The 15772-nt window shown below is 48.8% G+C and overlaps 1 protein-coding gene across 5 annotated transcripts in view; it reads right to left on the bottom strand.

The window, feature by feature from the left end:
* Nucleotides 1–775: 775 nt before the first annotated feature.
* STARD8 (StAR related lipid transfer domain containing 8) overlaps nucleotides 776–15772 on the bottom strand; it is a 50236-nt gene continuing 35239 nt past the window's right edge. For 4 of the 5 annotated variants that reach the window (XM_042480535.1, XM_042480538.1, XM_042480539.1 and 1 more), the window contains 13 exons: nucleotides 13494–13565; nucleotides 13013–13094; nucleotides 10667–10730; nucleotides 9091–10415; nucleotides 8020–8193; nucleotides 7607–7766; nucleotides 6600–6798; nucleotides 5727–5937; nucleotides 5186–5300; nucleotides 4792–5016; nucleotides 4223–4440; nucleotides 3784–3960; nucleotides 776–3296 (listed from right to left, as the gene is read on the bottom strand). In XM_042480535.1, coding sequence (XP_042336469.1) covers nucleotides 3179–3296; nucleotides 3784–3960; nucleotides 4223–4440; nucleotides 4792–5016; nucleotides 5186–5300; nucleotides 5727–5937; nucleotides 6600–6798; nucleotides 7607–7766; nucleotides 8020–8193; nucleotides 9091–10415; nucleotides 10667–10730; nucleotides 13013–13094; nucleotides 13494–13565 — 3140 coding nt within the window. In that variant the 3' untranslated portion in view covers nucleotides 776–3178. Of the gene's footprint in view, nucleotides 3297–3783; nucleotides 3961–4222; nucleotides 4441–4791; nucleotides 5017–5185; nucleotides 5301–5726; nucleotides 5938–6599; nucleotides 6799–7606; nucleotides 7767–8019; nucleotides 8194–9090; nucleotides 10416–10666; nucleotides 10731–13012; nucleotides 13095–13493; nucleotides 13566–14006; nucleotides 14083–15772 lie in introns of those variants that run through there. The other variant, XM_042480537.1, reaches the window with a different exon arrangement.

Raw genomic sequence — 15772 nt, 5'->3', positions numbered from 1 at the left:
GTCTTTCCAGTGACTTGGGTCTTCTCATGAAATTGGTGTTATTTAGCTGTCAGGTTGACTTCCGATTGTGGTGTTCCTGTGAATGAGAAGCCTCCAAGATCGCCATGCTTGCCCCTTGCCAACTCAGGACATCAGCCATTGTGGCATCCTTGACTGAGTCCATCCACCCGGAGTATCCGTCTTCCTCTTTTCCTACTGCTTTCGATCCCACCAAACACCACTGTCTTTTGGTGTGGTTTTCAGGCGCTTGTTGCCACCAAAGCCACACCAAACGCCCACCCCACCTCACATATGGGAAAACACACGAAGGTATCCCCAACCTATCCCTACATTACCCCAGAATCCCATACAAGCCCCCAACAGTCCCTCTCAAAATGGTGGCAGGAAATGATCCTGTGTCGCTTCCTGTCTCCACCTCGAGAAGGACTGCAGAGGGAAATGGAGGTGTTTGGGCTTGCTGTGGGGTGTGCAGAGGTTAGGGGTGGTTCTGGAGTTAAAATCAGGTCTTGGCCCCAATGCACTCCAACCACCGTTCTCCACCGCTCAATAGATGACCAAAGGCTGGGTTTGGAGAGGGGACGTGGTCATTGCACGTGGTCCATAAAACTTTCACGGCAACAACAACAACAAAAATTACTTACACAAATATGAGTTGGAGTTACACCTGTGGAAGTCTCTACCAAGCAACCATTCCCCATTTTCCTTTCCTTGTGTCTTGGGGCAAAGTTGGTCCAAATCACCCAAACAGCAACTGAGAAGCCTGTTAAGCCAAGCGCCATGTTAGTACTTTATTTATTGTACAAATAAAGAAAGAGGGATTTCAGTTTCCTTTTGACACTCTTGTAGTATAGTACAAAAATATTATTTTAAATACAAAATACACATTCTCTCTCTCTCTCTCTCTTTCGCTGGTGAACGTCTTCCATCCAAATGCTACCACACCCATGTTATATATTAAATTAATATGACAACTGTACACTATTTATAGATAGATAGGAGGGGAAACATTTATACCGCTTAGCGAGTAACATCTCCAGGACATTAGTAACACCAAAATAAAGAGACCCACAAACAGAATACAGGTTGCTTCCATAAAAAATGAACAAGAGAAGGAGGATAAACAAAGAGCTGAAAAGATCAAGTGTAAAAAGGCGGTTATATCCTCTAACAGATTAGGGTTCCTGGCCTTCCAGTGGAATGCTGTCTAGTCAATTGGGTCCCTGGTTAATAGTAATAAAAACATGTTGGGTTACGCACAGGCCGGTATTAGCCAAAGTCAGAATATAGCTTTACAAGGTGTAGGACATCATAATCACAACAGATATTATGGCTTAAATCCTAGTTCAATCCTGACAAGAGGAGACCCATTGAATCAACTGGGTTTACTTGCAAGTTGACTCGCCATTGAACAATTGGTTCAGTGTGCGACTCTAGTTGGAACAGACCAACCGGATTGTTACCTTTGGCCTTAAGGTTAATCCCAACCAGAGTAGATCCATTGGGACTAATAACTGCTTGCCAAATTTGCATCGATTTAATGGCTCTGCTCTACTTGGGACCCGGAGTAGGATACAGGCCTCAGCGACATAACTTCTCCTCTGTAGCAAACCTGGTTATAGCTATGCAAGAGGACAGGTTCCTAAGACGGCACCTTACCCCAATCTGTGGGGACTGGACCACATCTGCCAGCTCTTTGCCAACAACAGCATTAAATGATGCTTCGCGTCCTAGACTATGGGCCTTTTGTGGCATTTGGTGGAAGGGGCTCCGTATGTGAAGTGGCTCTCTCAAATGCTAGGCCAAGAGGTAGATGTCCAAAGGCCTGGTGGCTGAGCTCCTTAGAGGACCAGAATTGAAAATCCTATGCACATTTAGGCTTAGGAATCCTATGCAAGAGAGGAAGGTGTGAGGTTTGTCCTCCATCAGCTCCACCTCATTCCTACTTGGGAAACCCTGATCAGTCCTGGAAGCCATTCACTGCACTAGACCTCTATGGAGGAGAACCTCTGCCTATATCAGACCAAGAAGGCACAAATGTGGAACCACCTGAGTCCAGTTACCTGCTTTCTGCCACTTGCTAGATGGCAAACAACAGCAATAAGAGCAACAAACAACACATTTCTGGCTTCCATGTCCAAATCTGATCCCTTCCTTTTTTCATTAACACACACACAAACACAAACACAAGCACATACACCTATGCTTATTTCTATGTGTCAACAACACTGCTATGCACACCACACACATACTACAATACCTCCTAGACAGACCTGACCACCAACTAACCTTCTTCCCTGTTCACCACGATGCTAAACCCCTCGACTTACAAGCATGGTGAGAATTTGCTTCTCTTCAACTTCCAGCTCCCCAAGGCATCACCTCAGTCCCTCTGGCGGCCATTCTCTAGTGCAGATTCACACTGGTGACCACTTTCTGGTCACAGAAGGATGGTTATTTGTGCTTTATACTGAGTGAAACCACCGTCCCTCCTAGCCCAGTCTGGCTACTCTGTCTGGTGGCCACTCTCCATGGGATCAAGCATTGCTTTTTCCCAGTCCCAGTGAGGACAACCTTCTAGCAATACTACTGGCCAAACCAGCACTAGCCCTGGACCACACCTGAACCTCTTTACAAGTCTTCCCCTCTATCACACCTGGCCTCCAGTGTGTCATCTGCAGCTTTGCTCCTCCTTTCCTCTGAAATGGGTCTCTGGTCCATCCTTCTGTCCAGACAGTGGCCCAACCAATGGGAAACACACCCAGGACAGGGGTGCAACTGCACCCTCCATCTCACACTCTCCAGCCCCTTATATATTGCCTCTGATGCCACAGGGAATACGTAGACTTCCTGACTTGTGGCCACTGATAGCCATTATCCATTAGTGACTCAGAGGAGGGGAGAACCCTGGCGCTTTGGAGAATCCCAGATCCTTTCCTAGCAATGATGAATGTTGTTGAATCTGGAAAGAGCAACATGGACATGGATTCTCATATACATGGTGGAGGCTCCTCTCATGAATTTCTTCAAGAACACCAGCAGTCCCATGTTTCTCAAGGGGAGGCAAGGCCCAGGTGTGTGTGGGGGGGATATCTAGGCTCCCCATGGAGGAAGGTCTGCTTTGCTCACGTCCAGCTCCTCCCTGCTCCAGTATGACCAGTGTAGGGAGATGGCAGCACCTTCAGATCTTGGTTTCTGGACCACTTGGGTTGAGGACAGGGAAGGAATCCCGAATCCTGGCCAACTCCACAGCACACAGGTGGCCAAAGACCTTGCTGTACCAGTCCGGAGATCTCCCCCTGGAAAGAAAGAAGAGCAGGAAGTTATCACTTCGGTTCAGGACTGGACATGATCCTTCGACAAATTAGAAAAAGCAATGAAGGGCTAGCCTAGGGAAGCAGATGCCTAGGGAAGCATTTCCATGCTTCATTCAAGTTGATCAAGCAAGATCAAGGTGGATCTTGCCCCTCTGGGCTCCCCATCTCCCTCTTACAGATGAGAGACCATTAAGAGGTTATCAATTATCAGCAGAAATCAGGTATAATGGCTGGGGCAGCTGCTGTCTTCTGGGACAGCGGGGTAGTAAGACCACTCCACATTTTAGTACAGACCCTAAAGGAGGTGCCAAACCCTTTCCCCAAAAACAGATTGAGCATTTAATTTAAATTTCAGACTAAAACCTGTGGAGAATTCACCCTTCTGTTGACATGGGACAGAGAGATTGTCCAGCAGCCCAGCCTCCTTCCCTTGCCAGTGTTAGGAAACCCGGCTTGTTCCGATCCTCACCTGAGATCCGCCCGGCAGATGTGCGTCACCTTAGAGCGTCCCATCCCACAGGGCTCCATCAGGTACTGCGAGGTCAGGATCACAGCCCTGACTCCGGCTTCCAGAGGCAACTTCTTATGGTCCAGGGAAACGGAAACAAGGAGGGAGCCACCCCGGGGAAGGTCGGTCCGCCACTTCCTACAAAGGGGCACAGGAAATCCATAATGGCATCAACCCTCATAGCAGTTACTGCTGGGCTTGCTTGATTCATATTAACAATCATGCTTACACACACATTAAATTAAACTGGTTATAATCTACAGGGACCTGCACAGCCCACTGGAGGGAGCATATTCTCCCATAAGAACTTGCCCATGTCTCAAAAACTTCTATCTGTCCCACCACCTTCACAGTCACATCAGGTGGAACATGGGAGATACACCACCATCCCAGGTCTCACCGGAGCACCACAAAGTCCCGCCGCGGGTGGGGGCCCATGCTGTCCGTCACATAGTGGTACACCTCTGTGTTCTTGTCTAGGGCCTCAATCACGTTCCCTTGGAGTAGGTCCTCATCCCAAAGGTGACGCTCCCGAAGCACCCGTTGCAACACAGCCTGTGGAGGCGCCTCCACCTCAGTGGACACCTTCCACAACCGCAGCGGGTGTCCGTCCCCCACCTGGGCAAAGGAAGAAGAAAGGTGTTATTGGGGGGACCACTCACCAGGGTGAAGAAAGGAATGCTGCTAATCCTGACACACAGCTCGATATCGGCAGTCTGAAGATGAGCAAGTGGGAAACAGACCTTGGCCTGTGTGAGACCCACCTGGCGACACATCAGAGACCCTGACCTCCCCTGATGTGTCCCAGATGGGTCTCACATGGCAAGCCTTTCCCACAAGTGCCTTGCAAAGGCAGGCAACCACTGGGTCATTCTTCACGCTTTAGTTCCCAAGAACACAACACAAAATGAAGCCATCTCAAGTGGTATCGATCTCTCCTTGGCTTGGTGATGCTGGAGGCCATCTTACCTTCTTGCAGGAGACCTCTGTGTTCTGGGGGCCAGGCATGCTGAGCCAACTCTTGAAGCGCTCCGAGGCCTCCTTCAGCAGCCCTTGGATGCTGACTTCCAGCTCGTCCTGGGAATCCTGCCTCTCACCCAGAAGGCTTCGGCTCATCAGCTCCGAAAAGGTGAGTGGCTGAGCATCGGCTGACATGTAGGAGCTGCAGAGCTGGAGCATCATCTCCTGGGGGATCTGCAGAGGAAACAAGTCTTCCATTCAGCATCTGGAGGCACTGAGAGCAAACACTCACAACAGTGGCAAACCCCTTCCAGCTGTCTGCCACACATTTTGGTGCCTACTCTTGACAATTGGCCATAGAAACGTGGAGCTCAGAGTCCAACACAATTGCTTCAGCCTTTACCTGGAAGAGTTTTTTGCAGTCTGCAATCATGTGGGAAAGGCCTTCGGTGGCAGCCATGTTCTCGTTCAGGTCCTTCTGGTCAGGTTTGCCCATTGTGCCCCTCTTGTGAATCATCCTACAACGTGGAGAAAGAAGAGACACAGGTAAGACTCACACCTGGCTGAACTCTTGGCTAACAACATCTCAGCACAACAAAATGCATGTTTCTTTCTTACTGCCTTCCTTTCTTGAACAAAAAATCATGTTTTCTGTACTGAAAATTCCATTTTTTATCCCAAACTCACCACTCATTCCTCCCAGAACCCCTCCCATCTCTCTCTCTCCAATACAGAGAGAGAGAGAGAGAGAGAGAGAGAGAGAGAAGGCTGGACATTGTTTTAAAATTCACCATTGTATAATTGCCGCTCACACAATCCCCATTTTCCTGTCTCAGAATCCAAAGGTACCAGTTGCAAGGAGATGGAAACAAAGAGCGAGAGGAGAGGAAAGAGACCCATCATTTCATGGCTTTGCAGCCCCTCCACCATCCCTTCCGCCTCACCTGGGGGAAGCGCTCTCCTTTTTGGAGACGTTGAGGTGGAAGATGGATGGAGCCAGGCACACCGCCAGGTTCCCACAGGTCATCTGGTTCTCCTCGGCCGAGGCGATGTCGCTCAGGAAGTACAACAAGGTCTGTAACACCTCCCGGTTCTCATCCGGCATCAGCATGATGGCCGCCTGCACCGCTTGCAGCCGCTGCTCCTTGGGAACAACTGGAAAAACAGGTACAGTGGTACCTCGGGATACGAAATACCCAGGTTACGAAATTTTCGGGATACGAAAAAATCCCATAGGGAATTATTGTTCCGGGTTACGAATGTTTTTTCAGGTTACGAAAAAACTTTTGGTGCTTTTCGGCGCTATTTTACACGGAATCGCGGCTTTTCCCCATTAGCGCCTATGGCAATTCGGCTTACGAAGGCTTTTCGGGTTACGAAAGCGGCCGCGTTACGAATTAATTTCGTAACCCGAGGCACCACTGTAGTCTGTTAGCGCATGGACTGTTGGGTTGGACAGGTGGAGGCAGGAGTCCTCCTTTGGCTGGAGGTTCAGGGGCAACACCACTCGCCATTCAATCGTAGCCCCGACTCATAAAAGGTATGTCTTTGCAACCTCACCTCTACAACCCATTAAAAGACTACCTTGGTGGGGGACACCAGGACCAGGTTAAAGGACCATATCTTCCTCTATAAGCCTACTCCAGTTAAGGGGAGGCACTTCTCTCCATCCCTAACTACTGTCCTGGAGGCCATCAAGAGGAGTAGAGGTCTCCAGTCCAAGGGCCATGCAGCAAAAAATCTGGGTGCTGTGGGAGCAAATCCTGAATGTCCCAACCACCCAAACCTCCATGCCTCTTCCTCTTCCTTCCACTCACATTGGTAAATCTGTAAAAAGGTATCCGTGAGCTTGCTGGTGAAGACGGGCTCCGGGAGGTCACGGAAGTACTGCTTCAGGAGGTCCGCCACGTCGTACGCCGACTGACCCTCGTAGTTCACGTTGTCGGGAGAGGCTTCATTCATGTGCCTCAGCGCCTGGATCCGAGACTTCACCCCTGACTTGCGGAAAATGCCCACCTGGACGGAAGATGCAAGAAAGGCCACCCAGAGGGAAAGCAAATTCATTCTTCTCTTTAAGACTTTCTTGACATTTGGAAAACGTGTTTTGCAAACTTTTCTTGGAATATTTTTGACTACTCTTTCCATTCTTATAACACATAAGTCTTCAGTCTATGGCTTGTATAAACTATTATTCCCTATGTATTGCACCCTGTAGGAAAAGAGGAAGACCCCATTCCACATGGAAAGACTTAGCCAAGGAAGCCCAGGTTTGCAAGACCTGAGCAGGACTGTTGAGAACAGGGTGACTTGGAGGGCTCTCATTCATGAGGTCGCCATAAGTCAAAGTTGACTTGATGGCAGTTAACAAAATTAACCCACTGGGCTCATTTGAGAAACAAAATGTTCCTTTGCACATCTTTTATCTCAGAGTGAAGCAACATCAGAACTATTAAGTTTGCAGTTTGACACCACTCTAACTGCCATGGCTCCTTGATATGGGATCCTGGGATTTGTAGTTTGTTGTGGCCCCAGAGCTCTCTGACAGAGAAGGCTAAATGTTTCACAAAACTGCAGTTCCCAGGCTTCCATGGTATGGAGCCATGGCAGTTAAAGTGGTGTCAAACTGGATTATTTCTGCAGTGCAGATGGAGCTTGTGTTATCTCCTTTCTGTGCACAAAACAATGAGGCCCACCTCATCTTTATAGGGAACTGTGACCGGAGACAAGTGAGGCTGAAAAAGGGAAAGCCAAGAGAAGATTTGCAAGGTGGAAGGAAGCCCCCCATATATGGATGGAGGGAAGATGGAGGCAGACCATTTCTCACCTGGTCGAGGCACTGGCTCCGGATGTAGCGCATGGCCTGCTGGATGCTCTGGGGAAGAGGCTGCCCTGTCCTCTGGACATGGATGATGGGTGGGACTCCAAAGACCATCTTGTCTCTATAGTCAGGGGCCTTGCTCCTCTTCATGAATTTAGGAACAGTCCTGCCAGGGAAAAGGGACTCGTTTAACCTTAGCTCAGCTGCTTAACCTTGGCAATAAACAGAATTTAAAGAAGCTGTTCCAGGTGTTCTGAATGTAGTCTGGGCATAAGCTTCAAGATGTTGGCTAGCTCCTGGAAGAAAACCCAGATACACCTTTGAATGCTGGAGCAGATTTTCCACCCATCCAAAATGGGAGCCAGTCTCCCTGCACATACCCAGCATCCACATCTCTTCCTTCTCCCTTATTGACTCACCAGGTCCAGGTCTGTTTGTGGGGAACGGAGTATTTTTCCATGATGGCCGTCAGGCGAAGGAGGGAGCATTTTTGGAGAAGGTTCAGCTGGGCCGCAGACTGGCGGTTGATCTCCAAAGAGGCTGAGTTCAAGCTGGGCCGGTGTGAATTCTGGAAGCTGTGCCAGCGGAGCTTCCTGGAAGGAGAAGCATTTATCTTGGGTTTTGCCCAGTTTTCCTGGGATGCCACCAACAAGTCACTTTGCAAAGTTGGTACATTCCCCCAAGTGTTAGTCCAAACTAGTCCAGCTGCAGAATAAACTCTGGGGACTAGGGTTACACACACTGGAAAGCTTCTTTCAAATACAAACTATAACACCACCAAGACTGAATGATGCCACTGCTTGCTAGCTTTATGGAAAGAATAATCTCAAGTATTTATTTGCCAGTTGAAAAAAGGGTTTCCTGAGAGCCAGGAAAAGCCATTAGGAAGAATAATGGAGCCACAAGACATTAGCACCATTTTCTCCCAGCGTTCAAAACCCCCAAGTCTTTGGAGTATTTTTATGTTCAAAGGAGACAATTGAGATTTCAATTTTTGGTCAGTAGAGGGCATCAAACGTCTGCTTTAGATTTGGAAATGTTCTACTCATTCTCTGAGCTAACCATGCTCCCAGACTCATTGTACATGTATTTTTAGGACTCCTCAAAAGTGTCAACTTTCTTTGTCTGTGTTGTGGCTCTTGGTATTAACATTTATGGACCTGAACATCTTGGGAGCTCGAGACTGGAAGTGGGGTAGAATGGGGTATTTTCTTGTGTTTTCACACAACCGGGGGGGGGGGGGCTTTCTCCATGGCAAAATCACACCAGGGAGGACTTCAAAACACAAAGCCCAGGGGCCACATCTCATCCACAGGCAGCACTATGCTCACCCCAATCTAAGACCTCAGCCATAAAGTTGAAAGGGGTTCCAAGGGGCATTTAGACCACCTCCACATGTTATGGGAGTAGCTTTCCCTCTCCGGGGAACAGAAGTGACCCACAGAACCCTAAACCTCCAAAAGGTTCCTCCACGCCCTTCGTGCTCCTACCTGCAAGGCCTGGTGAGTGATGCTCCCACCCCAGAGTCCCTCCGTTCCCTCATCTCAATGTCCTCCGCCTCGTTCAAGGAGTTGGCGGTGCTCTCGAAGTCACTTGTGGAAGTGCCAATGTCCGACATGGACTGCTCCTCAAAGTTCACGTTGGCAGGTTCTCCCCCGGAGTCCGTCTCCTCTTCTCCGATCTCGACCCCAAGGTTCTCACCTTCAAGGTCCAACCTCACCGCCTGGGACCACAGCTCTATCTTTTGCTGCAGCCCCCAAACATGTTGCAGGACGTCATCGAGGTTCTCGTAAATCTTCTCGCCGTCCAGGTCGAAGAGGTCGTTGCCGCTCCCAAAGTCGGGCACGTTGTCGTAGAGGCTGGTGCGGCTCCCTGTAGAGCAGCAGGAGGGTCTCCTCTGCCTGTGGGCCAAGGGGTTATTGTCCACACTGTGGCTGCTGCCGGACCCAACCATCCCACCTGCTGGATGACCCATGGCTTTGTGGTGGGATTTCCAGTCAGCCAGACAGCTGTTCTCGAGGGGGCACAAACTTTCAATGGAAAGCGATTTGGGGAAAGTGCCAGGTTTGTAGTCCCCAGGGATATGGATCAAAAAATCCCTTTTGAATGAGTCTGGGTAGCCCAACGGTCCTGCATCCCTGTCTTTGTCTAGGGCTGCTGTGTCATAGTCCTCGAGATAAAGGCCACCTCGTTTGGGGTCACCAGGCCTCTTGTTTTCGGCCAAGGCCTGGTGAGTCCGATGCCCCATTGAGTTGAGGATTTTATTGCTGGAGAAAGAAGAGGAAGACCCATTTTCAGTCGTGGGGTCCCCAGAATCTTTTGAGGAGAAATTCTTTTGTGGCTTGGTGTCCTCTTGGGCTTTAGTGGAGTCCAGCTTCTCCTTGTCTTTCCTTCTCAGAGACTCAATCCTCTTCAGGAAGCTCCGCGTCCGGCGTTTCTTGGGTTTTTCCTTGCTGCTCCCATTCAGGTTGGGAGAGGGGTCAGTTGGCGAGTGGTCACTCAAGTTTGGCTTGAGGTTAGCTAAGGGTGGGGAGGGTTGGGCAGAGGATGGAGCAGGGGATGAGGCCATGATGGGAAGGGTCCCCCCAGTGCTGCCAATGCTGGTGTTGCTGTGGATCGAGGTGGCCTCCAGGTCGGCGCTGAGATCTGTGAGGATGCTTTCTTGGCTGGACACCTTCCTCACGGCGGTGGGCTCTCTTTCCATGCTGCAGGAGAGGAGGTCGTTGGAGCCGATTCGGGACCACCTTTTGCTGTCCCTCTGGAAAGCCCAGCGGTCGCTGATGGCACAGAACTCTTCATCTTCCAAGTCTTCATTCTAAACCAAGGACAAACCTCCTCTGAGCAAATCTTGCCAAGAAAACCCCAGGATAGGTTTGCCTTAGGGTCGCCATATGTCAGAAATGGTTTGAAGGCATACAACACAGAGAGTGCCATAGCTCTGCAGTATGGGTGGGCTTTGCAGTCCACCGCCAGCCCAGTTCTGGTTCTCTCTGGGTTCTGATCCATCTGAGGCAAAGCAGTCCTCCCATCTACCTCCCCCCCAAAAGCATTTCCCTCCTTGCTTACCTTTTTCCGCTGAAAGTGGACTTCCAGTTTCATGGAGGCGCACGAGTTCAGGGTCATGAGCCTCCTGGAAGAAAACAACAGAGAGCCTTTTGTCTGATTGCTTTGCCTTTCAGCCGCAGCTGCAATCAATCGTCTAGGGCTATTTAAAAACAAGCCGCCCTTGTTTTAGGTCATTGTCACTTGTCACGCCAACAGCTGGGGGATCAAGCGGTCACATATGCAGGCAGGCGCTCAGGAGCCGCTGTATTTGGGGAAAGCAGGCCATGGCTGAAGGTTTTGGGCTGGCATCTCTTGGGCACCTGGAGGGCAACAAGCTCCAAGCTGCCCAAACATGCCAGGTCTTTTCATCTCCTGCCAACAACAGCCACCTTGCAAGGCCCAGAGAGGTATTGCTTCTACCTCCCTCCTCTCCATGAACACCAAAGCCCCCCCCCCCACGGGACATTTGGAAAAGTTGGCACCAAGTATGGCACCTTTGTGCATTTTCAGCTCTGGACAGATTCCAATCTTTGCAATTAGTCTCTGGGGGCATAGTTACAAAGGGGGCATTATCCCCCCCCCAAAAAAAATTTATAATTCTGTTTCCCTATTAAAATGAAATTTTCCTCTGGTCCCCAAATTTCTAGCATTTCAGAAGCATTTGGAAATAGCGTTTAGGCATCCAAAGAAAAGGAGCAGCAAAGTGACCAAGGAAAGGCAGACACAACAAATGGAAGAGAACCTCTACATGGAAATGATTTTTCATTCTCTTTTTTCCTTTCTGCAATGCTGGAAACTTCAGGAATGAAGGGAAAATGAATTCGCTGCTGGCCAAGTGACCAAGGGAACATGAACACCCCAAAGACAAGAAAAGAGAGTTCTAGCTGTGAATCGGGGTCTTCGGGGTCTCTTTCTCTGCAGTGCTGAGAAATATGGGGATCTACACACAATACAATACATTTGGAGAGTTATATGCAACATTTAAAAAAATAATGTTGTGCATGAAACAAGGTTTGTGTACATTGAGCTATCAGAAAGCAAAGGAATTGCTCTCTCAAGAAAGTTTTGGTTTTGGGAATACTTTGGATTTTGGAGTTCCGGATGAGGGAGACTCGACCCATATGAACTGGCTTACAATGAAAGTGTCCTCTGCATATTTGTGTGTGTATAGAAGAAAAGGGATATTTCCCTTGTTGTTTTTTCAAAGTAAAAAGAGAAGAACAACACAACGCAACAGCAGAAGTAGAAAGGAGGAGAGTGGAGGAAACAGAAACAAAGGGGAATGGACTGAGTCCTCTTTTAAGTCAGGGCTCAATGACCTGGGCCAAAATGGACAGAGGAGATGCCCGGCTGGGTCCGGTCACTTGGGGGGCCTTTGCTCCTGCCAGGAGGCGCATGACCCGCTCGCCTGTTATTAACCAGCTCCGAGAGGCCAACTTAAAACCCGCTTTGACATTTAGCCGACAGAGGCTTAAGCCCTGTCAGCTTGCTTTTTCTTCCTGCTGAGATTCTGGGTGATCTGAGAACATTTGGAAACCAGAAAGTAGAAACCAGAGGCAGGCAAGAAGGCGGGTGGGAAGGGGGAGAGAATATCTCTGTGGGTTGCTAAGCCCTCTGAATTAGTTTAATGAAATCACGGCAGGGGCTGGCCAAAGGGATGCCAATTCCTGACACTTCCAAGGCCAGCCGTGAAGTAGCCATGCAGGGCGACTAAGTGTCATGACAAAAGCGCCTGCAAAAGGGATGGAGGAACTATGGGGCAAGGGCTGAAACCATGGGCTTGACCACTTGCTTGGTCCAGGAAGAAAGCAAAATACCTTTCTCCACCAGTGTTCTCCAGTTCCATGTGTGTCGGTTGCATTTGCAACAGAGGTGGGCCAGACAAAACCTGAGGGAATGGAGTGGGCTTCCAAGGGCAAAGAAGCCATGGCCAAGGCCTGACATCACATGCATTGAGCATAATGCTCCCTATGTGCAGCTCCACATCTCCCCCCCCCCCCCGGTAGCTATAAAGCCCCATGAGTAGCCAGGGGACTGGAGGCAATGGAGAGGTGGGGAACCCTTCAGTTCTCCAGAGATTAGGGAGGGGATGGGAGTAACCTTGTTTCTCCTCCCTATATCTAGAGCTGGGGGCAAAGAGGGCAAAGGGTGGTTCCCAGGCCACATGTGGCCCCCAGGAATCCCCACCCCAAATTCCTGCTTTTTGGAGCAAGAAGGAAGCCTCCCTCTTTCGAAACCTGGCGTCCTGAGTTGTGGGACGTACATCTTACGCTATTTCAAGGCAAGTCTTGCTCAGTAACTCTTGGTGGACTGTGAAAGGGAGGCAATAATACAAAAGAAACAGACAAATGAATATCAATAAATAACCTGCAGAGGGACTGGAGGGAGTCCTGGTCCAAGAAGCCGTGGTCCTTCCTTACGGCAGCAATGTCAAGAGGGAACAGCGACTCTAAAGGGGAGAGGAAATGTAGAGACTCAGCAATTTTACTGAACGAATGATTAACCAATTGGTCTGAATGCTTTTCTTCAGAAGACCGTAGAGCTCCCAGTCTTCCTGGGGAGGCCCTCCTCTCTGTCTGACCCTCTTCTCAGGCTCCTTTGGTGGGAACAAGAGAGGCAAGAGACCACTGCGCCACACTGCCTCTCTCTCAATGCAGCACCCACGAAGCTCAAAGACTGGGCCTCGAAAGGGTTGCTAGAAAGCACCAACCATCTCTTTACATCTGTGCAAGCATGCATCAGTTTTCTTCCAAAGCATTTCAATGGGCCCATCATGGGCTCCACAAACAGGGATCCCCCAACTCATCCCTGCCTGCTTCCCCACCAGCCCAGAGCTGGAAACACTTACCTTCATAGAGCTGGGCATACTGAGGAAATCCGGCCGCCCGCAGCCAGTCGCAGGCCTTCTTAGCCTCGGCTTCTGGAAACAAGCAAAAGGACGGCCGTGAGGAGGAGGATTTGCATCCAGCTCAAAGGGCAGGCTTTGCTTTGCCCAAAGGGAACTTGAAATAAAGCAATGGGGGAAGGAGGAGGCAGGCAGAGCAATGGGAGGATGCAAAGGCTTCTCTTGAGATTCCCTGGACTGAGCTCAAGGGTACTCCACTTTGGCCCAACGCTTTGCAAAGGAGGTGCACTTCCTTCAGTCTCAGGAAGTGGGTTGGAACCCTTCAAACATTCAATCGAAAATAAATCAGTTCCTCTTAAAAGGTGCTTCTAGATTCCTTCTCTTCCTCCTCCACCATTTCCCTCTTTTATACTGAGACAGACTAACATGGACTTCGCCTTGAAAACTCCATATCCCTGCTATTTAAAAGAACACATGCAAACACACACATTTCCATCTTAAGCATGTTCAGTGTACCTTTTTCTTTTAACCAAGCACTTGAAAGCTAACTCCTTCTAGGTCTATCCAAACAGCCCTGCCGCCCTTCTCCCCAAGGGCTGGACCCGAGTGTTTGCATTTGCGCAAGGAAGGAAATGCGTACTTTTGTGTCACATTGTCATCCTTTTCTTTTGAAAAGCGGGGAGTGGAAAAGAAAGCTCACTTCCCAAGCGAAGGTCATTGCGCTCGGCTGAACATGGAGCTCCAGAAAGGAAGGGCCGGCCGGGGTTGGTCATTCCCAGCTTAAACACACACACAACCCACACTTCAACAACTCTTCAGATGTGAGCCACCAGCTCCATGCAAGAGTAGGAATTAAAGCACAAGCCCTGCCTGTCTGCATGTTTCCATGTGTCTTTTTTAAGGCAACCCGGCCATCATGGCACCTTTAACATGCCCATCAATACATGCATTGGTTTTGCAAGACTCCTTCCCTGCGAAAGTACAATAATATCCCAAATGCACAAAACAGTGATATCTTTGTTCAAAAAATATATGGCGATATGTATACAGTACTGTACTTACAAGAAACGGATGCATCAGATTGCATGGAAAAAGTACATATACTTAAGATCCTGCATAAGCAATTTTAACAGCTACAAGAATGAACCCCTAAACCTCTCCAATGAATCATCCTAATTCTCTTTTGACCCTTAACCCTGTCATCAACCCATCATCCCTACAAACGAATGGGACAGTCAAGTCTTCCTTGACTATTCACTCATTTGTCCAGATAAGGCAGGACTGCTTAGGAGTTTCCTCTGGTCCCTGACAACCATCACAAATTTTGGATCATGACGGGCAAAAATTACTACTGGTTGGAAAATCTAGCTGGTCACCCCAGGCCTGTGACCACTATTCAGTCTCTTTGCCCATAGAAGATAAGAAAGCCTGCTATGAAGAAGCCATCATTTGAGGAAGTTCTACCATGCGCAGCATAGACAACTTGCCAATGAGTCCTCACTAGAGTCGACCCACAGAAGCTACTGTTGAACTGTGAGTCAATACTTAGGTAAGTCCAGTTGGTTCAAATGATCGACTCCAGGACAGATCAAACCCGAACTCTCCCTGGAAGCCAAGATGACTAAGTTGAGGTTGTCATACTTTGGCCACATCATGAGAAAACATAAATCGCTGGAAAAGACAATAGTGATAGGAAAGGTGGAGGGAAGCAGAAAGAGAGGAGGACCAAAGGCCCAGGTTCCCTGACTCCCTCATTCCTCCCGTGGCCCCATCTTAGTGATGGTTGAGGATCAACAGAGGGATATCAGGGTTTTTAGTTTTTAATTGTTGTTTTTATGCTTTGATATTGTGTTTTTAATATGTTATACTGTTTAATACTGTCTTAAGGGGGGGAGGGATAAAGTGTTTTTAATTGTTATATTTTATATTTTACTGTTGTCAACCGCCCGGATTGGTTTCCCATAGGACGGTATACAAATAATAATAATAATAATAATAATAATAATAATAATAATAATAATAATATAGATGTAAATCCCTTTTAATTTCGACAGTGCCCATTCCCAGTTGAGCCTCAGGCACAGTACTCTCAATATGACTTAAAACTGCTATGGAATACATAGTCTGAGCTGAGCAAAATGTGGTCCTCTGGATGTTATTGCAACTCCCATCAGTTGTAGATGGGGTGAAAGATAATGGCAGATACAACCCAGCAAAAGCTGAAGAGCTATATGCCATGCTCCAGCCCCATAGTCCAGCTCAAGGCACCATTTTTTACTTTT

The sequence above is a fragment of the Sceloporus undulatus genome, chromosome 7 (assembly GCF_019175285.1).
Source record: "Sceloporus undulatus isolate JIND9_A2432 ecotype Alabama chromosome 7, SceUnd_v1.1, whole genome shotgun sequence".
In the NCBI taxonomy this organism is placed as follows: domain Eukaryota; kingdom Metazoa; phylum Chordata; class Lepidosauria; order Squamata; family Phrynosomatidae; genus Sceloporus; species Sceloporus undulatus.
Note: the sequence above shows the minus strand (reverse complement) of the source record. Positions and strands in the feature narration are given on the sequence as shown.